The sequence below is a fragment of the Phoca vitulina genome, unplaced genomic scaffold (genome assembly GCF_004348235.1).
Source record: "Phoca vitulina isolate PV1807 unplaced genomic scaffold, GSC_HSeal_1.0 scaffold80, whole genome shotgun sequence".
NCBI classification, from domain to species: Eukaryota; Metazoa; Chordata; class Mammalia; order Carnivora; family Phocidae; genus Phoca; species Phoca vitulina.
The window spans coordinates 5,907,818-5,933,738 of NW_022589783.1; the positions used below are offsets into that span (position 1 = coordinate 5,907,818).

General features: G+C 57.6%; 1 protein-coding gene across 3 annotated transcripts in view; it reads left to right on the forward strand.

The window, feature by feature from the left end:
• Positions 1-3,423: 3,423 nt before the first annotated feature.
• SMARCD3 (SWI/SNF related, matrix associated, actin dependent regulator of chromatin, subfamily d, member 3) overlaps positions 3,424-25,921 on the forward strand; it is a 30,429-nt gene continuing 7,931 nt past the window's right edge. The window contains exons 1-2 of one of the 3 annotated variants that reach the window (XM_032394320.1): positions 3,424-3,517; positions 5,442-5,582. In XM_032394320.1, the coding sequence (XP_032250211.1) occupies positions 5,544-5,582 (39 nt within the window). In that variant the 5' untranslated portion in view covers positions 3,424-3,517; positions 5,442-5,543. Of the gene's footprint in view, positions 3,518-5,441; positions 5,583-24,244; positions 24,429-25,921 lie in introns of those variants that run through there. The other 2 variants (XM_032394321.1, XM_032394319.1) reach the window with 2 other exon arrangements.

The window sequence follows — 25,921 nt, forward strand, 5'->3', positions numbered from 1 at the left end:
AGCCTAGGACAATGCTGGGCACACCAGAAGACAAGTTCGAGGCAGAAATGCAAAACAAGTAAAAGAAAGGGGGCGCCTGGGAGGCTCACATGGTTAAGCATCTGCCTTTGGCTCAGGTCATGATCTTGGGGTCCTAGGATCAAGCCCTGTGGGCTCCCTGCTCAGTGAGGAGTCTGCTTCTCCCTCTCCCTCTGCCTCTCCCCCTTCTTGTGCTCTCTGTCTCTTTCTCTCTCTCAAATGAATAAATAAAATCTTAAAAAAAAAAAAGAAATTAACTGATGAAGAGTCCCATACAGGTTCATGATCAAAGGCACATAGATCTGTGGCCTAATTTTACATAGTGGGTGCTCAGTAATTTGAAAGTATAAATGATGATATGGGTGGTTTTTGTAAACTTTTACTTCTAAATTAAAAAGCTAAAAAGGAACACGCAGTGGAAAGCAAGTCTCCCTCTACCCATCCCGCCCTCCAGATCCTCACCAGAGGCCAGTTCCTTTTGTACCCAGAGGACTGTGTGTTTATATGCACACGCACACGCGCACACACACACGTGCATGCACACACACGCACGCACACATACACTAGCATGCTTTACACACTGTTCTGCACGTCTTGCTTTTTTCACTCACCTTATCTTTGAGATCCTGCTCTATCAGTCTATAGAGTGCTTCCCCATTGTTTGATAGCATTCACTGAATGATGTATTTATCTTGTCACCTGTTTATCCTGTCTCTTATCACCTGTTTACACCTGTCATACTATTTAATCTGTCACCCATTGGCAAACATTTAGGTATTTCCAATTCTTGCTACATGAGCAGTGCTGCAGAGAACAACAGCGACCCTCGCAGATGACTGAATTTCGCCCCTCACCGCTAGCCCTGTCCCACCCAACCTCTGGCTCAGCCTCACCCCTGGCCTCCCAGGCCTTCACTGCCAGCCCTCCTGCCACCAGAGCCTGTCTGCCGGAAGCCTCCTCCAAACATTTACTGGGCCTTCCTCTGCACCCGGCTTGTGCTGGGCTGACAAACCCCAGTCCCACCCTCCTGGAGCTCCCAGTCCAGAAGGAAAGACGGACAAGGGATCAGTGACTTAAAAACTAATGCTGGGATGGACAGACTGTGAGTGGGAGGAGGAAAAGGGGGCCGCAGGGTGTGGGCACAGGGTTAGAAGAGGCAGGACTGCCCAACTGGCTCCCTGCCTGTCCTCTCTGGCCAGGCCTAGGCCAGCACTCAGCCAGCCTGCCTCCTTGAGGCCACCCGTGCTTGTGTCCGGGCTGCCTATTCTCCTTCTGAGGGCCTCCTCTGATGATCCCCCAACACACACACCCTCATGTCAGGACCCGGTCACCTCGCCTCACTTTCAGAACCAACTACTTGTCCCATCAGAAGGGCTTATTCTGCCAAGTTAATAACTGGTGTTGGTGGGAAGGGAGACAGCTGGGGGCGGGGGGGGGGGCGGACAAGTGGGTGTGTACCACCTCTAAATAGACTCCTCTCTGCCCAGAGGAGTGAAGCTCTAGTACTGACCTCAGCCCCAGGGTCTGGGTCATGGGAAGTCTTTCAAGCCCCCTCAGATCCCATTATCCAGACGGCTTTCCATGTCCCCCACCCCCCTAGGTCACTGAACAAATCCTTCCCCACCTCAAAATATCCACTGTGCCTCTCTTTCCCCTGCATTTCCAAGAGTCCCTTGTTAGGAGATAAATGTTTCCCTTGTTAGGAGATAAATGTTCCTAGGAAGGACAGCATCGAGCTGTTAGCAGGGACCCCGGGTCCCTTCACTAGAAGGGACACAGGAATACATTTGATCTAGCGCGTTAAGTAAGCAAATTTGGGTAAAAAGGCCAAAGTGGGTCCTCTGAGTAGCCAAAGGTCTGAGGTCCTCTGGGGAAGGGTCCTGAAAATAGGATCACAGGTGCTGAAAGGCACTGGGGAGGACTGAGTGTGTCTTCCCAGGGCTGAGCGGGAGTGTGTTTCTGTCCAGTTTAATGGCAACGTGTTTTAAAGGGCCAGAAAGTGGAATCAACCCCAAATGTCCATGGACAAATGAATGGATAAACAAAGTGTGGCTGATATCCACCCATAGGTTGTATCCATCCATACAATGGAAGCTCGTTCTGCCTGAAAAGGAAGGCAGTGCTGACAGCTGCTAGAGGATGGGCGAACCTGGAGGACGTTATGCCCAGCGAAATAAGCCAGTCACAAAAGGGCAAGTGCGTATGAATGTATTTATATGAGGTACCTAGAGTAATCAAATTCATAGAAACAGAAAGTAGAACGATGGTGCCCCAGGTCTGGGGGGGGAGAGGAGAATTGTTTAATGGGTAGAGTTTTAGGTTGCCAAGATGAAAGAGTTCTGGAGATGGTCTGCACAAGGTAAATACACTTCACAGCATCATACCGTACGCTTAAAAAGATGGCAAATTTTGTGTTCTGTGTAGTTTAACGCAATTGGAAAAAAATTAAGTAAAAAAGTAAAACATAATGACCAAAAAAAAAAAAACAACCCCCGCAAAAAAACAAAATACAAACAAACAAACAAACAAAACAGTGGAGGTAGAAAAGCCTCCAAGTTAGCTCATGTCAGGGGCAGCGCAGGCCCAGGCAACGCTGGGAGCCCACCACCCCGAAATGCCCACAGTGTGAGGGAGTGGCTGGATGGGGCTAGGCTAGGCATCCGGGACAGAGGCGAGAATCTGAGGGGGCAGGACCCCACCGACCTGGGTCTCTATCACAGCTCCTCCTCAGGGGCTGCCAGGACCCTGCCCCAAAGTCCTCACCTGCTGGATCCTCCATGTGGAGGCTCCCACTCCCTCTGGACCTTGCCTAAGTCTCTCTGAGGCTCATCCCTTTTAGCAGGTGAGAGTTGAGCCCCTGCTGTATGCCAGGCACTGTGCTAGCTGCTACTGGTGCTTGGAGGGGGATTCCTACCCACATTTGCTTACTGAACGCGCTAGATCAAATGTATTCCTGGGAGACCCCATGGAGTGACCAGGGTCGGCTCCTGTGACTGGATGTGGGGCAAGGGCTTGTGCATAAAGGTAGGAGGAGGTGTCATCAGTCAGTGCCTGGCTCTGAACCTGGAGTAGAACCGATGCCCCGCTCCCCGTGTGTGTGTGTGTGTGTGTGTGTGTGTGTGTGTGTGTGCACGCGCGCGCGTGTGGTCCGAGAGCAGGTAATGTCTGCGGTCACTTGGGATGCTCTGACGGTCTGTGGGACTCAGTGGGCGCGTGGGTGCACCTACGGACCTAAGGCTCATCTGTGCACAGGCTGAGGATCACAATGGACTTGGCCAGGGCGGGCGGCGATGCTCGCAGCGTGGTGATCGCGCTTTCGGATGGCTGGGGCGACGCTGCCTGCTCTGATCCCTAACTCATTATTAAGCTCCTCGCTCTTTGCAGACGCTCCCTGCGCCTCCCCCGCTCCGGGCTGCAGCGGCGCAGGCGCCGGGCCGAGCCGAGCGCGCCGAGCGGGGAGCGGGCGGCCGTGCTCCGGGCCGGGGTCCCGGGGGAGCAGGTGAGCGACCCGCGCTGCGCGGCCCCCAGGCCCTTGCGGAGACGCCGCCCGGCCGCGCTGCGCCGGCGCCCCCGCCTTCCCTGCCTGGCAGTACCCGTCCTGCCTCTGTTGGCATCATCCCTCTTTCCCCTGCCTGGCATCCCTCCTCCCCCCTGCCTGGTATCTCCTCTGCTCCCGCCTGCCTGGCATCCCTTCTTCTCCCTGCCTGGCATCCTCCTCCCCCCTGTCTGGCATCTCCCCCTGTCTGACATCCCCCTCCGCCCCCCCGGCCTCTCCCCGTTCTCCTCCCTGCCCCCCCTCTCTCCGGTCTCCCCCCTGCCTGACATCCCTCCTCCCCCCTGCCTGGCATCTTCCTTCTCCCCCCTTCCTGGCCCCTTCCCCTTTCCCGGCCCTCCCCCTTCCCCGGCCCCCCCCCCCCCCAGCCTGGCGTCTTCATCCCCTCCTCATCTCCTGATCTCTCCCCCCACTCCTCGCTCTCTTCCTCCCCCTGCCTGGCACCTCCCCCACCCTCAGCCTGGTATCTCTTCCTCCTCCCCCCTTTCTTGCACCTCTTCCATGACTGGCAGACTCCCATCATACCTCCTCTCTGATACTTCCCCCTTCTCATCTCTGCCTGGCGTCTTTCCTTCCTTCCCTACCTGGTACCTTCCCATCCTCCCTCCACCTGCATTTCCCCTCCTTCCCTTTGCCTGGCACTCTCCTGCCTGGCACCTCCCCTCCTCTCCCCTGCCTGGCACCTTCCCTCCTCCCTGATTGCCTTGCACCTACTCCTCCCCCTCGCCTGCCACCGCCTCCCTGCCTAGCATGTTCCCATCCTGCTCCTGCCTGGCATCCTCTCCCTCCTACCCACTCCTCTGCCTGGCACCTCCCCTCCTTCCCTCTGCCTGGCACCTCCCCCCCTCCCCTGCCTGGCACCTCCCTTCCTCTCCCCTGCCTAGCACCTCCCCTCCTCCTCTCCTGCCTGGCACCTCCCCTCCTCCCCCACCACCTGGCACCTTCCCTCCTTCCCCTGCCTGGCACCTTCCCTGTCTCCACTTGGCACCCTCCTGCCTGGACACTTCTCTCCCATTCAGGTTGTCCCTCTGTCTCAGCCTTCCTGCAGGGCACCCCCCACCACCGCCCCTGGGCTGGTAACCTCTCCCCCATTGGCATCTTCCTCCTCTCATTGCTGGCCTGCCTCCTCACACTTCTCGGAGTCACCTCCTGGCCAACACCACCCACGTGCGACCCTGAACCACGCTCAAGCCCCACCCCATACCTATAGCAATGCCTTTTCCTTGTCCCCCACACTCCACCTGCTCAAGGACTTGAGTTCACAAGTTGGGTCCTGACCCCAGCCTGTGGCCCTGCTGCTCTTGCGGGAGGGGTGAAACCAGGACTGCTATGCACACAGGGAGGGGCCGGCGTGAGCACAGTGGGCACACTAAGAACAGGCCTACTTGATGTGCCTGCCGCCCCCAGGGATTCCCTCAGATGTCCCTTCTGGGCTCCAGGAGCCATCCAGGTCCCACCTGGGCCTGATGGTCATGCCCTGTGCCTCCAATGCCCAGCTCTCCCTCTTCTCTCCTGCCTATCGCCAAGTCCCCAAAACTTGCCTCTCCTGCTGGGCCTGGGTCTTGCCTGGGTTCTCTGCTCTGTCCTTCTAGCTTAGTCCTGCAAGACCTGGTCTCTGCCGACTGCTTCCTGCTCTCACACTGCTCCCGCCCCATGCTCCCCGTGCAGCCCTCGCTGGCCCTTGCCTGTCACCTCCACCCTGGTCCCTTTCTGCATACCTCCTGTTTTCTTTCTCAGACCTCCTTGTCCCGGACTTTGGTCCACCCAGCTGAGCCCCTCAGGTTTCCTCACCAGCCCTCGGAGGTCCATTTGGACTCTGCCTTTGGGGCTCGGGGTCTGGCCCACCCCTCCCACTGCCCTCTCCTTTCAGATTCTCCTCACAATGGCCCTTGGTGCTGCAGGGGCAGTGGGCTCTGGGCCCGGGCACCGAGGGGGCACTGGATGACTCCCCCACTGCAGGACCCTGCCACCTATGACTCCAGGCCTTCAGCACCCACCCGCCGTGGTACAGGTAGGCGCTGCCCCCCCAGCCCAGGAACAGGAGCCCTGTGACCCCACTGAGTGGTGCTGGCTCTTGGCCTCCGGTCATACCCCAAGGCCCCCTCTTGGCATTTCTGCCCCGCCCGAGCCAGACCTATGACATGCTTCTTCCCATCCCCTCCCACTGCTGGGGCCATCCCCCAGCCCCTGCTGACATCTTCCACCCTTCCACTACCTCTTCTGAGTGCCCCTCTCCTCCTGGCTCCCTGGCTCCTACCTATCAAAGCCAGTCTGCGCCAGGAACCAGCGAGCCTGAAACCAGTTTTTGGCTCAGGTGAAAATGGTCTGGGTCTCTGGCTTATTTCATTTCCTCCCACTCACAGACACGCAGACACACACCTCCTCCGTCCTCACCTGTGTGTGTGCACACATGATCCCTGCTAGCTGGGGGGGACCTGCTGATGCCCAGCACACCTTGGGCTCTAGAAACCTAACCCCAAACCTGCCTTGGCAAACCTCTAAGATCCTTCCAGAACCCAGGCAGGGGTTTGTTCTTGGCAGGACGGGGAGGTGGTGGTAGCCTGTTGCGTGGCCTCGGGTGGGGCCAGCCCTGTGCTGCCACCAGGCAGGCCTCAGACTCACGGGTGCTCAGGCCCATCGCACGTGAGTGGGACCTTCCTGGGCCTCCTCTTGGCAAAGTGTGAGGAGGTTGGCCAGGCTGGTATCACGTCGGTGCCCCTGGTCCAGAAGGAAGCACCGAGGCACCGGGTGGAAAGGCTGCCTGCCTGAGAGCCCCGTTCAGCTGTGGGAAAGGGCAGGAGTTGGGTCTGAGGCCTGCCCAGCCCCACCTGTCACCCTGGCCGCCTCAGCAGTGGGAGTCTCCTGTGACAGGCTGGGTGCTGGGGGGGAGGGGGCCCTGGAGGTGTGAGGGACTTACTCCCTGCCCTCAGGACCCGAAGCCCGAGGGGAGTGCCCCAGCAGACCATTCAGACCCCAGGGCTCTGAGGAGGGGAAAGTCCTCGAAAGGAGCAGCGTGAAGTGGGATTCCAGAGGACAAGGCGCTGGGTGAAATGAGGGTGGCTTTCCCAGCTTCTCCTTCCTCGAAAGGGCCGAGGAACTCTCTCTCTCCTGCCTGGGCTGTTCCCCTCCATCCCACCCCTGTGGCGGGCTTGTGCCTGGGCAAGATGGTGCCGTGGCTGCTGGCTGCGGGCGGGGACGAGCCCGGGGCTGTCACCTGGTGCCGGCCACTGGGGAACCATGCAGTGCAGTGCAGGAAAGTCCAGGCCCCGCACAAAGGTCCTGCCTACTGCCCACAACCTAACCACTGCCTTAGGTTAAGTATGGACCTGTTCCCCAGCTTGCAGGGGCTGGTTTTTTAATGCAGAATCCTAAAGAGAAGGTGTAAGCTGGTGTACTTTCTGGGCAACCCTAAAGATGTCGGGTGTCTGAGGCTGGAGGCTTGCCGAGCAGCTGGGGTCCCTGGGAGGTACGCGAGAGCCGGGGCCCCCACGTGGTGAGTCCTTGTAAGTCGTGGCTGATTTGGGGTGCACTGAGCTAAGCCCTAAGCTGGCTCCGTGGCAGCAGTAGGTCGGTGCCCTGGGTTGATCCAGACCTTGCCTGAAGGAGGTGATCCCCCCGGAGGATGGGCAGCAGGGGAGGGGAGGCGTGAGAAGCCTGGGGGGTTGGAGGCTCTGAGCGTGGTGGGTACATCCTAGTGACCCCTCGTCCCGGAGGGGCCTGGTCACAAGGTGAACGGAGGGTCCGTCGTGAGGCTCCTGGGGGCCTCTCCGTGGGATGCAGGGGACAAGGGGTGAGGTGCTCGGGGAGGTTTCTGGCGTTTTGTTTTAGAACCACGTGAACGTGAAACTGGGCTTCATTCAGCATGTGCAGTCCCAGGCATGGAGCCGGCTTTGACGCTGGGCGGCTCGGGCACGTGCTGTCGTTTGGACGCTGACAGGCCCCGTGCTAGCGTCTAGACAGCGCGGGGGGCGCGAGCACAGGCGTGCAGCAGCTGGAGGCTGTCTTCGCCCCGAGTGCCGGCAGTGTGATTGCAAGTGAGAGCTCGTTATTAGTGAGCGTTAAGTGGTGGAGGTAATGAGCTGGAGGTGTCACCAGGAGGGGGTGTCACGGGAGGAAGTGGCAGGAGGTGTCACGAGAGAAGGCCGAGTTGCAGACACGTGGGCTGAGCGAATGGCCCTCAGGTCCCGCTGGGTTCTGAGCCCTCTCGGATGACCGTGCTGGAGGCGTCAGCCCGCTTCTGGTGGCCTCTGCTGAGGGACTCCTGGTGGGGGCCAGGGCTGTGGCCGTGGTGTCCCCGGCTGGTGAGGGATGTGCAGACCCTTGATCACTTGTGAGGACCCTGTGGGAGAGTGGTCGCTCACTTTGGTCTGGCCCACCTCTTGATTTGCTTCCCGAGCTGTGAAACCAATTCCTTTGTTACCTAAACTTAACTTCCAGGAAATTTGAGAATGTGTCTTATGAGCATGTGTCCCGCTCATGCCTTTCCTGGAATTTACAAACTTGGATCATCTCCCATGTCAACCTTCTTTCCAGACCGAAGAACGTTCTGGGGCCTGGAGCGAGGAGCAGCGGTACTGTGGGGAGGGGGAGAAAAGCAGAGACTAGAAGATGCAGGAAGATGTGCTTGTTTTCTACCTCACTCCAGAAAGGGTCGGAGGCACGTTGCAAAGACACGTGTAGGGAGGACATCAGGACATTGGGAATACAGGGCAGGGAATAGATGTGGCAGCCAAGGATGACATTAGTGCACAAAACCCAAGCCCCAAGGCCCCGAGGCCCCCTCCACAGTGAGAAAACAGGACGCTCGTGTCATTCACACCGCCAGGAAGCCAAACCATTTGCTCAAAGACACTGTGATTTCGGGCCCTGTGACCCCGAGAAGTTTTTCCTGTGTGGTGACGTGAGGGGGACACTGGGTGGCAGAGCTCAGCACAGGTTTCCTAGGGGAGGGCAAAGACCAACAAAATAGCACGCAGCCATGTAAATATCGCTGATCATGGTCAATCCCGGGACAAAAGTTAGAAGGGCTACAGAGGAAGACATCGCCTGCCTCCGGGAAGTGCTCTACACGCCACTATTTACAACAAAGTTTTGAGAATGGTCAGGCAGCAGGAAGGTCTGTTTAAATCGGGAATTAAGTACAGAGTCACATTCTTGGGGAAGGCTCATATCCTTGTAGGAACCTGGAGACCTCAACCAGCACACATGCCCAGCAGGTGGGTTTGGGTATAGGGTGGGCCCAGTCACATGCCTTACACCGTAGGTCGTGAGCCCGCTGAGAAGTAGGCCCGCGTGTCAGGGACATAAATCAGCTTTACCGCAGGGCCAGCCAGACTAGAGAAAGAAGCTTGAACCTGAGGCCTGGATGCCCCAGGCAGACCCGATACCCTAACTTGGGTTTGTTTATCTGGGGCATGGGAACAGCTTGAGATGGGCTCCCTCCTGCCAGCAGACGCACCCCAAAGGGAAGGGCAGGCTGCAGGGAACAGTCCTGATGTCACCACCCCTGGCCCAGGAGAACTTGTCTTGCAGATGTCAGGACCCCCCCCCACCTCCTCAGGCAGAGAGCCCCTCCCAAGTGGTGGGAGAGGTGGCAGGATTATTCCAGAGTCTTCTCTCCAGAGGAGCAGAGTAGAGGTCTCCCCATGAACACACGATGACAAGAGCATGGGGTCCCCTCCACAGTGGGGGTGGGGCTGGCCATATGGCTGACAGCCACACAGAAGCTCAAGCCCAGACCTGGGAGTGACATCTGACCCTCCCCCTTCCTTCTCTCTCCCTTGGAACAATCACCTCTTCCTTTGATTTGGTTTGATTTCCTAGATACATCTCAGTTCCATCCGCTTACGTCTCAGTAATGCCACTGTTGTCTCCTGCCTGGACCACCGAGGTAGCCACCCAAGTGGTGCCCCGCTCTCAGTCTGGGCCCCTGCCCCCAACCCCAGCAACACAGATCTGATCTGTTCTCTCTTCCGTTTCCTCACGGGCTTCAAGCGCCTGCCCTCACTCAGGGCTTTCCCACGTGCTGTTCCCTTGGCCTGCAACACACTTCCAGCTCCCTTCACCTGCCTAAATCTGCCCATCCTTCAAGTCTCGACTTAAATGCCACTTCTTCCAGGGACACTTTCTCCCACCCTGATTGGGTATGAAGTCCCACCTTCTTATAGCTTATAGCATGTACAAAAAATTTAAAGATGTCAGTGCAGTGCTCCTTAAAGGCACAGACTGCGTCTGTCTTTTTCAACACAACACAGAACAATATTTCGTGAATGAATGAGGCAGGGGGTTGGGGGGGGAGGTGGCTCTGACAGCTGATCTTAAGAGGACCCTGAGGGGCGCCTGGGTAGCTCAGTTGGTTAAGTGTCCGACTCTTGATCTCAGCTCAGGTCCTGATCTCAGGATCGTGGGATGGAGCCCTGCATCGGGCTCTGCGCTTGGTGTGAAGCCCGCTTGGGATTCTCTCTCTCCCGTTCCCTCTGCCCCTCCCCTGCTCTCTCGCTTGCTCTCTCTCTCTCTCTCTCTAAAAAAAAAAGAAGAGGACCCTGAGATCCCTTCGTATGGTTGGCCCTGTCCTCTCTACACCCCACAACCCAAGGGGGGGCCTTTCTTGCCTACCCACCTTGGCCTGCTGACACCTGAGCTGCTCTTGGCGCATGCCTGGGCAGCTGTCCCTTTCCAAAAGGACCTGTTCACCATGTTCACAGATGCTCCTTCCATATTTAGTTGGGTTTTTAAAAAAAGACTTATTTATTTATTTTAGAGAGAGAGAAAGAGAGCATGCCTGGGGGAGGGAAGGGCGGGGAGAGGGAGGAGGGGCAGACGGAGAGAGAGAATCTCAAGCAGACTCCCCACTGAGCACAGAGCCTGACACGGGCCTTGATCCCCCCCACCCGTGCTCCGACCCTGAGATCATGACCTAAGCCGAAATCAAGAGTGGGATGCTTAACTGACTGAGCCACCCAGGCACCCCATCTTTAGTTGTTCTTGTGGTGAGGAGAATCTTCCTTCCAGTGACCCTGGTCTTGCCCTTTGGAGTTCTAGAGAATAAACCCTTTTCTGCTTCCATGACATCTAACTGCCTCCAGACATTTGGAAGCAGTTGTCCACACTCCCCGGGTCCGCCTGCAGGAACTTTCGGGAACTGGCTTCCTCAAATGTTCCTCACCTGGGGGCCTGTGCAGGCGGCTCTCACCCTTGGCGCCCACTGGGAGAGCCAGAGGGGGGTGAGGCTGCCTGGTGCTAGCAGACAGGCTTCGGGGCTCCCAGGTCTCCGTTGGAAGGTGGGCTCTGCCCCTCACCAGCTAGGTGGGTGTGGGAAGAGGCACTTAGTTCTCTGAGCCTCAGTGTCCCGTCTGTAAGGTGGGACTTGATGCCCCTTCTATAAAGATTCTGTGGAATGCTAAGTACTGAGCACTCAGCTCAGACACCCAGCATGTGGTGAATGCCAGAGTGCCCCTCGCCGGCCCGTGGGTTAAAATGTGGTGCTCAGTGCCGCCCTGAGCACCACGGCATCCAGGTGTCATCCGTAGACCCTGTGACCCTGTCCCCCCTGGTCCCAGGCCCAGCTTCCTTTCTCGCTGCCCGTATACTGCGGGCTCATAAAGGCCTGGAATCAGCGAGCAGCCCCTGGGCCTTTCCACCCCTCAGCTGCGAACTCCATTCTCCCCGCTCCCACATCTTGAACTCAGAAGCAGAGTTATCTCGTTAGCTTTAGCCCAGCTTCCCAGCCCTGCTGCAAGTCTGCATATTTAAGAGCCCCGCCTTCTTTGCCTTCAGTGAAGTTTTGAGCTGGAAATAAAAAGTCAGCCAGCGCGGTGGAGGGGAGAGCCCTGTGGTGCTCTGGCTGTCCTGGGCTGTGAGCAGATCTGATCCCCTGTCAGCAGCTGAATCCACAGCAGGAGCCCCAGTGGGTGGGCTCGGAGGAGGGGCCGGAGTAGAAGGAGGAGAAGCTGAGCTCCAGCTCTGTCTGCAGACCCCACTCTACCCCACCCAGCAGGAAGCATTCTTTTGCTTTTGTGCCTCAGTTTCTTTTTTTTTTTTTAGTTTCTTTTTTTTTTTTTTAAATTTATTTATTAGAGAGTGAGCGAGAGAGAAACAACATGAGAGGGGAGAGGGTCAGAGGGAGAAGCAGGCTCCCTGCTGAGCAGGGAGCCCGATGTGGGACTCAATCCCGGGACTCCGGGATCATGACCCGAGCCGAAGGCAGTCGCTTAACCAACTGAGCCACCCAGGCGCCCCTGTGCCTCAGTTTCTTCTTTGACCCCTTACTTTTACCATCCAACCACTCTCTTACTCTGGCCTCTTCCTTCAGGAGAAAACCATCTTAGACACACTTTTAAAGAATGCCTGTCTGGTGGACTAGAGCCCCACCTGTCCAGATGCCCCCACCCCACCCCCAACAGTCCCAGCCCTCATTTCTTCCTTCATCAGCCCCCGAGACTCCAGAGCAGCTCGCACCAGAAGGAGAAGAGCCAAGCAGGCGGGGGGCAGAAGAATAGCAACCAGTGTTGATTGAGAGCTTATTGCAAGTTTTAGGAACTGTTTTAAGAATCTCTCGTGGTTTAGCTGATTTATCCTCACCACAAGACTATGAGGTAAATGCTAATATTATCATCATCACTTTCAAGATGAGAAACTGAAACTAACTTCCCAATGGTTAGTGCAAGAGTCCTAGTTGGGGTCTGTCCACCACATCCAGCCCTCAGAGGTGTGCGGTGACCCAAACCAGAGAGGCTCTCAAAGAGACAAAGCAGCCAGCCCTTTCTGTAGGCCCAGGCCAGCCCTTTGTACCCCAGCACCTAGACCCAAGGTCAAAGGCTAGTTGTCCTGGCGCTCAAAGCTCACACCATTCATTTACATTCATTGCTGGGTGCCTAGGGCTTTAGAGTTTGCAACTCCCCACATTGGGGGGGGGGTAAATTGGAGAAGTCCTGCCACTTCAAAAAGGGAGAGCCCCTCCCCAATTCCATCTGATTGTTTCCAAGTATATCAGTGGGCTTGTGTTGCCAGATTTCCAGGTTTTTCAGAGATTCTGGAAATCTGGCTTTTTATGTGAAATCTCTCAATTTTTAAGATTTTAAAAAGTGTTTAAGAAAGACACTGTGTGGGCTAAGCCAAACCTGTCTGTTTTGCAGCTTCCTCCTTGGCTTCCTCTCATGCCATCACCCCCCGACCGGTCACCTCTTCTAGCCCAGAGCCCTAAATCTGCATTGCTAGCCCGGAGAACTCAAGGGTCCCAGGCATCATTGGACCCCAGGTTGAGAAATACCGCATTGACTTAGGGTCACTTTAAGCAGTCTCTTGTCATCAATGAATTTTAAACAGAATGCAGAGAGTCTTGTCAAAAACTTGACGGTCCTCCCCCTGTAGAAACAGGGATCCCAATAATGTGCTGCTAACAGGAAGGAATAGAGGTAGAATCCCCCTCAAAGCTTGAGTTTTAAACCCAGAACCGCAGCTGGTGAGGGAATTCAGGGCACCTTTGACAACCAATGGTGGGGGCCGGGGGGGGGCAGTTCGATGACAAGCTGAAGAGAACAGGGACCTTGAGATCAGGACATGGCGGTCTGAGCCCCGTCTTTGACGCTAGATCCCTGTCTGGCTCTGAGTCAATCAGTAACCTTGTGTTCCTCATCTGTAAAATGGGTATAGTAATATTCAGCACTGTAACTTCCTGGGATGTTGAAAGAACCAAATTAAATAATGCATACTGCACTGTTTTGTAGGCTATGACGCTCCGTAAAGATGTATGTGTGAATTTGGAGGTGTTTGACAAAGTCTCTCCCAATATCTTGAGTGTGACACATAAACGTGGGCTGGATACAGTAGTGTGCGGGTAAATATTTAACAACTGGCTCTTGACAGGGTGGGAAGGGGGAGCTGAAATCTGATTTGTATTATTTGCCAATTTCCATGGTATAAATACTCCTACCACGGCTGATTTTAAACTACCAACAAGACACTCCACCACATCACTGCATGTTACTACGATTGAGTAAATTTGCTGCCAATTGAAGACTCAGCCCCAAGGTTGTAGATTGTCTGGAGAGAGGGCTTTGTCTGCCTGTCCTTTCCCAGTATGGTCAGCATGGACCTGGATGAGGAGAGAAGGTCTTCCTCATGGATCTATGAATGACACTCAGCTGGAAAGGGTGCAAATATATCAGATAACCGAACTGAGATTCAAAGCATCTCAAGCTTAGAATAATGGGCTGATTCCTACAAGATGAATATCAACAGGAGTAAGTACAAGTTATCTGTTCTTGAATCCAAATAGGCAACGTTAGAAGTAGGGGATGGGAGACACGTTTCGGCACAATCAGAGTAGAAAGAGAATTGCAGTTTTAACTGACAGTGAGTTCAATAACAGTCCAAAGTGGGATGGATGGTTACCAAGGAGTGATATGTTACTCACAGTGATAGCTTCGTTTGGGCCTCTAGGACTTAACGAGAATTCCCACATGTGTCCCATCAGTACTGTTTTGCTATTCACAATAAGCCTGTAAGAGCTGAAGTGGCGCAGTACCCATTTTAAAGATAAACAGACTGAGGCTAAGACAGGTTGACACAGCGTGGCCCTTTTGTACTCCTGTCAATTGGTGGTGGCAAAAAGACACAAGCTCAGGTGTTCTGGCCCCAGGCTCAGCCCTGCGTTGTGCTCATAAGCACGTTGTTCTCAGTGCCCTGCTTTCGGTGGCTCCAGGCAGATCAGGGGATGCGAGGGGAGAGGCGGGTGGGCCTTGAACGGGCAGGCCGGTCATAGGAAGACCAACACAAGAGTAGGGAAAGCTGTGGGGGGGGGGGGGGCGGCTGGTGAGTCTAGAAATGTAGGGTAGGCTAGAAATGTATTTTCTGGAGGCAGGATGCCAGAGAACAAGGTGTCAGCAGGGGGCTGGGTTCCTTCTGAGGCCTTCCTCCTTGACTTGCGGACGGCTGTCTTCCCCGAGTCACACGTCTTCCCTCTGTGTGTACCTGTCCGGGTGTCCTAAATTTCCCCTATCTTATGACACCGGTCATATTGGATTAGGGTCACCCTATTGACCTCATTTTAACTAGACTACCTTTGTAAAGACCCCATCTCCAAGCATGAACACATTCTGAGGGAGGGGTGTTAGGACTCCAGTAAATGAATTCAGCTGGGGGAGACACAATTCAACCTGTGTGGGAGTTGGCAGGGGTGGGGGGGTGGACTATGATGCCTTTGGAATTTGGAGCCGTGTCTCACAGAGGAGGGAGAAGATGAGCTCTAGGTAGCCAGAACCTCTGGGAGGTGACCCAGGCTCATGCGCGCCCCAGGCAGGACCGAGGTCCCCGCTGCCCCTTGGCCCTGGAACACCAGCTCCTCAGCCGGCTGTGGCTTTGCTCACGTGGGGCCGCGTGCAGCCAGAAGGAGGCCCGAGCCCTCTGTTCCCACAGACAGCCCAGGCATTCGCCGGTGTGCACTGGTACATCCCCGCGGCGGGCTCCGCCTCTGCCGGGGCCGGGACACAGCGCCTGGGGACGCCCTCGGCCACGGCTGCAGCTGGCTGCTGGCTTCTTCACCACGGCCACAAGGCCGGCCACCCAGCCAAGCCACAGCCCCTCTGATTGCCTCTTTTCCCCATAAGGAAGCCCAGAGCTCCAGAATGGGGTGCACCGCGCCTACACCCCCCCCCCCCAGCAGCAACTGTCCTGAGGCAGGAGCTGACACGGGCTTCTCACCGTTCCGATGCCGCCAGCCCACCCGTCCCTATCCGGTCCTCAAACTCGCTGTGTCCCCGGGGCTGAGGCTGTCTCGTGGGTGGATGAGCTGCACTTGGCACGGAGCGCTCACACGGTAGGCGCTCGTTAAATGTGTGGCAGCAGAGGAGGAAGGGGACAGGCGTGGGAGGAGGCCCTGCTCTTGCTCCAGATGCCTCCAGCGGCAGCTCCTGGACCTCAGCTTCTCTTGGCCCAACAGTCGCCCTGACGAATTCTTCTCAGGTGTGAGTCCGGTGGCTTTGCCGCTTCTGGGGGCTTCTGAATGTCTTCCTTCCCCCCTTTCCTGCAGTCCTTACCAAGTTTCTGAGCTTCCCATGTGAGACCCACCCCGCATACCAATGCCACTTTCTGCACTCACGGAAGCTTCCAGGGGTTGGGGTAGAACCCAGACTCCGCATGGGCTCCCCGAGCCACCAGAATTAGCCACTATGAGTAATTGCCCGGCTGAGCCCTCAGAGGTTCCCTCCGTGGTTTTGTGACGGCCCCGCAGCGGAGGGGCTCTGAGGGCTCCCTGTTTTCACCAGTCTCCTAGCTGGGGGTTGTTGGAGAGCAGGGCCGCCGGGACCCAGAGATGAGGCGGGGCCGTGGCAGCCACACGGGCAGGGGCGGGCCAACTCAGCGTCAGGAGCTAGTAAGAGTGGCGACTGCTAAGTGTCCCCTCTGTGTCAGGCCCTGTGCCCCACTCTGCACGTGCACGGCTTCATTTTAAGCCTCACATCTACCTGCGAGTCAGGTGTGGGGCGCCCCGGGGAGACAAGGCTCGGACAGGTGAAGGGACTGGTGCAAATTTATGAGCTGAGTGTGAACCCGGGACCGTCAGAAGTGGTCCTCCATCCAGGGCAATTGCACCCTCCAGGGACAAAGGACAACATTGGGAGATATTTTTGTTTGTCGCACTGGAGGGGGGGCAGGGGGCGTGCTGGTAAAATTTCCTGGATAGAGGCCAGGGATGCCACCAACATCGTAGGATACGTGAGACAACCCCCACAATAAAGAACTACCCAGCCCCAAATGTCAGTGGTGCTAAGGCTGAGAAGTCCTGTTCTGAAGTCTAAGCTCAGAGGCATCACGCTGTGGTGCCTGCGGAGACCCCACCCAGGGCAGTGGGTTCAGGGCCTGGGGGAGGACAGGACCCCAGAAGAACTGGGGTGATGGGAAGGGTAGTAAGGCCTCATTGTCACAGCCCTGTCCCAAGACAGACTAGGTGGCAATGGCCAAAGCAAAAGCCCAGATCTGGGAGCAAGGGCAGGGGGTCAGGGCTAGCTGAGGGGCTACCTGGAGGGGATTCACTGGGGTGGGGGGGCACCAGCTGGCCTTAATTACAAAGGATTGTGCAACCAGGGGCTGTACACCAAGCAGGTCCTGAGACCATCCTCCTCCATCTCCTCCCTACTGCCCACTCCCCAGCGAGTCTTCCTGAAGCCTCTTGGCCATCGCCACAGCTCTCTGAGCCCCGGAGTAAAGAGGGTATGTTGTGTGGGGACATGGGAGAGGCTGAGCCCAGCTTTGACCGCGAGATCCTTGATCATAGACCAGCCTCAAAGACCACCTCTTCTCAGACCCACGCACTTTTGGCCCCGTTCCCCCAAGAAACCTGCAGCCAGTCCTCTGCACACAGATGGAGCCTTTCGCCTTTTGCTCAGCTCAATTCTATCCTCCTTAGGCCACGTTAGACCCTCTGAGTTCTGAGGCTCATGGCCACCAAGCGGCCCCAGGGGAGCAGGACAAGGTGGCTCTGGGGCTGCCCCAGAGCACCGCCTGCTTCTGGCCTGTGGCTAGGACCACGTGTTCCCACTGAGGTGGCTAGGTGGAAGTTCTTTGGAAGCTTCTGTGTCTCATGAAGGGGGTCAGCTGGGAATGGGGAGGGGGAGCAGGGGAGCAGATGTGGAAACTCACATCGGGAGCAGGGCGGGACAGAGTGTGCGTGGAGGAGGGACAGCGGGACAGCTGGGCAGCATGGGGCCAGGGTGCTCCTGAATACTGAGACCCCATCAGGGTGCTTGTGTGTCTCTCTCCGGCCACATGCAGGTGCCAGGTACAGGGCAGGAGTTGGTGAAAGCTGGATTTAACTCTTAAGTAAGAGAGTCAAGAGTATATGCAAAGGAGGTGAAATGGTGAATTTTATGTTATGTATGTTTTATCATAATTTTTTTTTTTAAAAAAAGAATCATATGTAACGGTGTGGTTGTGATGAGGGGTGTGGGTCAGAGAAATGGACCAGAGGTTCCAGTGGAGTCACAGGCTTTGGGGATCAGGAAACCGGACAGAGTGAGCTGGAAGGACAGGAGATGGTGGTCAGAGTGAGGTGCTTAAGGCTGATATTGGGGCACGGGGCTGCAGCTGCTGGAATGACAGTCACCCAAGAGGTGACTTGGAGCAAATGGCTGAGGGAAGGTGGGGGGATCTCTAGAGGAGAGGTGTCCGAGGAATGAGAGACCCGAGGTGTGGCAAGGGCCATCCATGAAGATCCCGAAAAGCAGCAAGAAGAGGACGGGCATCAGTGAGTGTCCCCGAGTGGCGGGGAGGGTCTCTACCCCACCTCGAGGCCAGTGGTAGGGGTGCTCTGGGGAAAATACTGCCACGACCAGGGGCAGTTTTCGGGGGCAGTATGGTCTCTGGAGGGCTTCTCTCGCAAAAAGGCAAAAGGGCTGTTCACTGAAGTGGCCAAGCGTATTGGAAATTTTATTTCTGATAGACCACACAGTAAAAGGGTTCAGGTTGGGAGATGGGAGAAGAAGAGGGGCCACACCGAGCCTTACAGAGCTGAGGATGCAGCTGAAGGGAGTCCGGGGCCTTCTGTGGGGCCAGACACAATCAGGGAGGAAGCATGTCATGATAGGAAGGCAGGTGCACTCCATCCAGGCTGACCGTGGGGAGGGACAGAGTGTCGGGTTAGGAGGGGAAGGGCAGGGCGTCTCAGCCCCCACCCATGCAGTGTAAAAGTGCCCTCAGACCCTGTGGGCAGGGCAGGGCCCACCCTTGACTCCTCACGGAGTTGAAGGTACCCGGGAGACCAGGTCCATGGTTGCCTCCGGGCAGGTTTTACCTATACATTCTGCTGCCAACTGACATTTGGTTTGATTTCCCCGAAACATTTGTCAAGGAAATGTACATGTATTTTTTTCTACTCATTTTTTCTTCACTCAGGTGACATCCCAGACCTCAGAATGTAGTGGTTGGCAGAAATCCCTCTGACCACCTGGTCAGAGCAGTAGCTGAGGCCTCAGAAGCTCCCCGGGGGTGAGGGGCAGGACATTAAGCCACAGGAGACTGTCCCCACACTGGTCATGAGGGAGCAGCGAGCTCTAGGGGAGAGAGGAGAGGAATCCGAGGTGCTGGGATGGGGCTCCTGTCTGCCAAGAAAAAGGAGGGCCGAGGCCTGGGAGCCATGGGGTACAAGCAGGGCAGGAGTGATGGCTTCAGCCAGACATAGGCATTATGGGATGGGTGGGTTTCACGGGCCCTGGCTGGGGGGCAGCTAGGAGGCTGGTGGAGGGACATAGGCAGTGAGAAGGAGAGGCTTGCTGCTCCTTGGAGTCTTGATAGCCTGCGAGTCCTGAGACCATGGATCCCTTATTTTTGCCCCTGCATCTAGCTAGACAGGCCAGTGTTGGTCCAGAGGGAGATGGGTGGGGAGCAAGCATGGTCTGTGCCTCCGCACTAGGCAGAGCCATGACCCGTGTCCCACCCCCTAGGCTGCAGGACGGGAGCCGGGGCAGTTAGAGCACGCCTCAGCATCCCATATAAATACCTCCCCACAGACCAACCCCATCCTGGCCAAAATGGGGAGCAGGCCAGAGTGGCTCGTTTTTGCTCAGTGCTATAAGCTGTTGGGTGTGGACTGCTACAAGGAACCATCTCATTAATGGCGGTCATGAGGGGAGAGTACAAAGCTACTACAAATCCAAAATGTGCCTCCCCTCTGGGCTGGTGGGTGCTCAGGCCCCCAGTGACCAGCAGGTTCAACATGCTGACGTTTGCAGTTATCGTGTATACGTGAGGTGTAGGTGAGGGGCAGGGAGGGGGCACAGAGCACCCACACAGAACAGAGAAGAAGGATTAACTCATTCCACTAACCTTTATCATACACCTGCTTACGGAGCAGGTCCCTGGAGACCCCAAGGCAAGGCCTTGCCTCGCTCCCAGGAGGCTGACGGCACAGCGGTGCACAGTGGTGAAGGCTCACCGGAAGGGTACTCACACAAGGACCAGGCTTCACCTTGGGTTAGCAGCATCCCTTAAATGGTGTGGGCCTATCTCTCTATGTCTCTGTCTCCCTCTCCCTCCCGCCTCGTCTGCCTTGGTTCCTGTCCCTGTCTTATGGAATCCTTGGATTTCAGGGCAGGAAAGGCCCTCGGAATCATCTGGTTACCCCCTTCCCTTTACTCCTGACAAAGCTGAGGGGCAGGGAGATACAGCAACTTGCCCAAGGTCACACAATTATTTTGGTGTCCTAGTTTATCTTTGTGTTTTGCTTCTTTCTATCCTATTTGTCTTTCTTGTGTGTGTTTGCAAAACTGACACAGAAAGGCAAAGTCACACAAAGAGACAGACGGCCCCCTGGCTAGTAGCAGAGGGTGTCCAGGCACAGAAACATTCTCGCACAAAGAGGGAGGTACCCAGCGCTGCTCTGGCCTGGGAAGAGGAGTCAAGGGGGGAGCCAGGAGGAGGAGGAGGAGGATTGTGCCATGATGTCCCAGGCCTGGTCTGCCAGTGTCTTGTCTGCTGGCTGGAGGAAGCCCCTCACCAGAGGTGAAGATTCTCCTTCACCCATCTCTGGGGACTGGGCCTGGCCTCAAGGTCTAGCTGGAGTTCCCTGGGGGCCTGGGATTTAGGCCAGGCGGGTAGGCTGGGTCAGCGCTGCCTCTGGGACCCCTGGCATGCCCTGGGGTTTAGTGACCAGAGGAGAAGTTGGGGGCTGAGTTTAGCGATGGGCCAGAACACGGAAAACAGAGGTCCACAGCCTGAGAGCTCCAGGTGGCCTCACTGTGTTTCTGTCTCTCTGTCTCCCCAACCCCCCCCCACACACACACACACGCACGCACGCTGATGCCCCAGTCAGTGAGGGTAATTTCATTTCGCTAAGGAAAGCTTTATTGCTGGGGCTATACAGAAAAGGGGGCAGCGGAAAGAGGTCTCTTCCTTCAGTCTGGTTTCCTTTGTTCCTCCCGCGCCTTCCTCCCTCTCCCCTTCCCAGCTTCCCTCCTCTCCTCCTAGCCTCCTTCTTCCATTCTCCCTCCCCTGCCCCTCCTCCCCCCTCCCCCAGAGCTGGGTCCCCGTAACAGGACCTACACTGAAGGCGGGGAGAGGGGGGGACCGCGGGCTCCGGCCTCAGCCCCGATGGCCATCTTCCCGCAGGGAAGGAGTTAAGTCTCTCCGCTGCATCCCTCCTCCCTCCTCCGCCTCCCCCGCCGCCACTGAGTCCTGCAGCTAGGCCCTGGGCTGACCTTCACCGGGAGGGAGGCCGCAGTGCGCATGCCCGGGCCGGCTCCCGTCCGGCTCCAGCCGCTGCCCCGGCCCCGGGCGGGCGAGGGCGAGGGAGGGCGGCAGCGGGCCGGGACGTGCTCCCGGCGCCAGGCAGCCCTCCTCTCCCGCGCGGTGCTGTGATGGGGCGGGGGGGTGCGGGGACGCTGAGCCCGTCCCGCCGGCCGCCGCGCATCTCTCCCTGAGCGGGGAGAGGCGCTTTGCCATTTGGTGCTTGTGGTGCTTCGGAGGGAAGGAGAGATGGGGGGACGGCAGGGGGGACTCCGGCTCCGAGCCGCAGGGCGGCCGCCCTCTGCCCGGACACGCGCACGGTCTGCCCGAAGCACGGCGTGGGCCGGTTGGCCGAGGCTAAGGGCCCAGTCGGGCTGGGAGGAAGCCCCGGGCCTCCCCCCACGTCCCCCGCCAGCTGGAAGCGGGGCTTTCCCTGGGCCTCCACCCCACCCCGGCCCGAGCCTGTGGCAGTGGCACGGCTGAGCGCTCTTCTGGGGCTGAGCCGTTGGGGATCCTGGCCTTTGTGAGGTGGGAGTCCTGGCTCGGGGCACCCACCCCTGCGCCTCTGCTTTCTGGTCTGAGGCTCCCCCCGTGTCTGCCCCTGTAGAAGCAGCATGCAAATGTGCCTGCTGGCTGGTGCCTTGTCGGTGGCACCGTGTGAGTGTCTGTGGAGATGGTGGAGATGGGCCTGTGTGGGCAAATCCAGGTGGCTCCTTGTCCCTCTGGCATTTGCATTGGTGTATGTGCCTGAGGGGCATGCATGCATTATGTATCCGTTGTCAGCGCTGGCACAAGGCTGTCTCCCAGAGAAGTGGCTGGTGGGGGGGACCCGATGCTGGGGTGGCCCAGGACAGAGTTAGCTATGGTCTTGAGTGATACTCACCAGCTCCCTGGGTATCACCAGAGCCTTTCGTCTAACCACCTCCTGCAATCTCCTCCCTTCCGGGACCAGTCCCCTCACAGATGCAGGGTATTCCCACTCCCCTTCATGTCCCTCCCTCAAACTTAGCTGCCCAAGCAGGGGTGCCCATCTGCCTCCTTTGCTGTCTTCTTTACCCAAAAGGCCTCTCCGAGAGTTAAGAACTCTGAGCTTTACACAAAGCCTAAAGGTGTCTGCCCCTGCCCCAATCCCCCAGAACCCCTAAGGTCTGTGGTTTCACGTGTCCATGCTAGAAGCACCCACAGTGGGTGGGGGTGTCCATGGTGACTCAGACCTTCAGGTAAGTGGCAGAGTATGAGCTCCATCCACTGGCCCACTGAGCTTTGGGTGGTTGCAACTGTTAGCAGGCATTTGATCAGAAGTCCCCGTGTCCCAGCATGGGGTGGGGTGGGGAGGATAGTGGGACTTAAAGACCAGTTCCTGAAATCAGGAGGCCGCATTTGGAAAACCAAACCTAACATCTCAGACACTGGTCAGGCAAGTGCCAATTCATGGCATAGCATAGATGGCAATGGGTATTCAAAGAAGAGAACTTGGTGCACAGGAGTGGAATCAGGGAAGGCTTCCTGGAGGAGGTGGGGCCCACACTAGGCTTTAAAGGATGAATATGATCTGGATAGGCAGATGAGCAGTAGTAGAAGGATTCCAGGCAAAAGAATAGTGGGAGCAGAGGCTTAGACATGGGAATGAGTGAGGGGTTTTGGAGGTTAGTGGACAGACTGGAGAGGTTACCTCCCCCAGGTCACCAGTAGCCACCTTCATGGCCTCTGGCAGCCACCCACCCGTTCCCACCCTGCCAGGACCCAGTTTCTGCATGGGCGAGTCTAAGGGGACGCTGGGTAGAGATTTGGTAGGAAGGGGACCTCTAGGTTCCTTGCTAAGCCAGCAGAAAAGGAGGGTTATCCTGGGCCACTCTGGCCTTCCAGAGGACTGACCGTGGGCACCCAACTGGATGGTGACAGGAGCACAACTAGGGCCCAAGGAAATCAGGCTGCAGGCAAAAGCACTCTCCAGGCAGAACACTCCCGTAGTTCTTTGTCTGACCTCTGAAGGCATTCTGAAGGGGTTGAGGGTCAGGATCCCCCAGTGCAATTCTGGGTCTTTAAGGTGTAACTTCAAATAAGTTTTCCAACAAATTCCCCCAGGCATTGCCCCACCCTCACCTGGATGCAGCCCCGGGAGTCACGGAAACTTGACCCACTCTCGTCCCAAAGCCCTTGGGCTCTTCCTCCAGAAGGAGGAGAGAGGGGTGTGGCCTTTGGGGGCCTGGGTGGTGCTACGGTTCCCAGCCTGGGGATCTCAGGATTTGCCCCTCCTGTTTCCGGCCCCTCCTTCACCCCAGGGACTGCTAGCTCCCTCCACACTGCCTCTTCTGGGGCTCCCTCACAATCCCACACTTAGCCCTGCTTTCTTTGGGGTCTTGAGGCTGGCCCTACCATGCCCAGCAGCCCCAGCACCTCTGGGTCCCCTACCCCCACCTCATGCCCGGTTCCAAAGCCATGAGGCTCTGCTTGCCTCATTCCCTCTGCCCATGCACCCAAGCACCCACCCCAGCCCCTCTCCTGCCCTCACATTTTCTCTTCCTGTTCTCAGGAGTCGGATCCACCCCTCTTTTCGGAAATACTTCCCCTCTTGCCCTCACTTTCTCACATAGAGACAAACAAAGACTCCCATACCCAGAAATAGACTCACACGGAGCTGGAAGACACAGGCCATGTCCTGCCACACACGCACCCGCGAGCGGGCGCACGCACTAGAGGCTCTCGTGGAGGGAGGCACACAGAGAAGGCATTTGTCTGTGCACGCACATAAACATCCACACCCACAGCCGCCGAGCCGTGCCCACACCAGGGTGCAGACACACACGGCGGGCGAGACAAGGGCGCACACATCTGTGGACGCGAAGGGACACCGCCTCCCCGGGCACACCCACCACTGACGGCCTGGTGCAGGAGGAAGGCCTCCTCCGGGCTCCGGCTCCCCCCCGGATTCCTTCCAGCGAATGTTTCCCTACTTGGCCTGCCAGGTCTCTGGGGAAAGGACCTCAGAAATGCAGCAGGAGCCGCTTGGGGGACAGTTGGAACTGACTGTTCCCTGCCTGGCCCTGCCGGCGAATTCCCTAACCGAGAAACTATTTGTGCCGAGGGCCCGGGTGGCCGGCGAGCCCCCCGCCACCTCCCCTCGCGTCCCCTCCCCGCGCCGCCTCCCCGCGGCCCTCGGGCGGCCTCCGGCTGCAGTGCCGCTGCCCAGCGCCCAGGAGCCGGGCTCGCCGGCGTGCCTCGCCGCTTATCTGCGCTGTTTGGACAGCGAGGGCTGGAAAGGCAGGCGTTTCTGTCCCCGCCGAGTCAACAGGCAGACCCCGGGCCGCCGGACTATTTCTGTCTTATCAGTGCAGGAATGCGGCAGCCGCGGCGGCGGCGGCGGCGGCGGCGGGCGGGCGGCGGCGGCGTGGGCCGTGGGCCGTCAGGGCAGCCCTGAAGGGGCCCCCTCCCCACTCCGCTCGAGTAGAAGTGTGAGAGAGCCCAGCAGGACTCAGAGGGGAGAGTTGGAGGAAAAAAAAAGGCAGAAAAGGGAAAGAAAGAGGAAGAGAGAGAGAGAGTGAGAGGAGCCGCTGAGCCCACCCCGATGGCCGCGGACGAAGTTGCCGGAGGGGCGCGCAAAGCCACGAAAAGCAAACTTTTTGAGTTTCTGGTCCATGGGGTGGTGAGTGGGGGAAAGTTAGCGGGGGAGGGTGAGCGAGCTGGCTCGGGCTGAATGGAGGGATGATCGGGAGGGGCCGGGAGGGGGCTCCCGCTCTCCCACCCCTCTGGCAGGGACGCCACGGCCCCGCGGCCCAGCCCCAGGACTGTGCCGGCGCCCTGGCACTCGAACACGTCGTCAGGCGGCGGGCCGGGGATGGGTGCCCGGGCGGGGACGGGAGGCGTTTGCGTGGGTTCTTGTCAGGGGCTGGGGGTGGGACTTGGGGACTGTCCCCCCCAAGAGTGTGGGGGGGTCCCCTCTGTACCAGAAGTGTTGTCTTCTGTTCTCTTCCTCGTGGGCCCAGGTGTTCCCCTGCCCTGGGGGTGGGGGTGGGGGACACGGCACTGGGTGGGCTGGTTGTCTGCTCATCCGTTGGGACAGTGTCTCTCGGATTGTGTCTCTGGGAGCAAGGAGCAGGTGACCCTGGAGGCACTGGGAGCGGGAAGCTCTCTGGCTGAACAACCTCTGCATCCTGGCAGGAGGGCCCTGGGGCTTTGCTGATGGCCTCTGCCATCAGGGTCAGAGAGAGACCCTCTCTAGGGACAGACCCCAAGTTAAGGGGTCTGAAGATCCCCTTGGCAGACTCAGCCCACCAGAAGCTGATGTCCTTAAATCCTCAAAGGTGTGAAGGAAGGGCTGCAGTCAGGGATGTGCGGCCTAGAGGCCAAAGGGGCAGGGCGGCACCTTCCTGCCAGGAGCAGACTTGGAAGGCACACAGGGAGCCTAAGGGAGCCCAGGGTGCCCTGAGGGGATGGGACCTCGGGCTGAGGCAGCAGAAGCCAGGCTGGGAGAAGCGTGGAGGGCAGCAGAATGGGAGAGGCAGGGGCTGTAGGACTTGCAATGGCTACTGGGGTTGGAGCTGGGTGCAGAGGAGGCAGTCAAGTTGACTATGGCCAAATTTGGTTGTGACCCCAAAGAAGGCACATTCTCAGTGAGGGAGGCCAGAGTCGCTAGAATCTTGGCCCTTCGTTGGGGTGGTCCCAGTAGCTGGCACAGCCCTCTGGGGGCTCTGGAAGCTTCTCTCTCGGGACCTCTTCAGCAGATCAGCAAGTATCGCTGGCCTTGAAAAATGGGAGAGCAGCTGATTGGGTAAAGGGGCTTCCCTGGGGCAGCCTGTCCTCCAGTCCCAGAGATCTCTGAGGCAACTTCCCAGGGGTGCCCGTGTCACTCAGCCAAGTTGCCAGTCCTAACCATGCTGTTGGGTGAAGTCGCTTTAAAAAGGCCCATCTAGGGGAGAGAGGGGGCTATACATGTGGGGGGTTTTGTTTTTGTTTTTGTTTTTAATTTGGCCAACTTAGAGCTTCGGTTCTTGGGTGGCTGTGAGTCCCACCGCTTCACTCCCAGTACCCTATCTGTACTGGTGGGGCTGGGCCTAGGCTCCATTCTGGGCCACCACTCTGGAGATATGAGTGACAGGGTCAGGTGGTGTGGGGGAGGCAGACACGTGGACGGGCAGT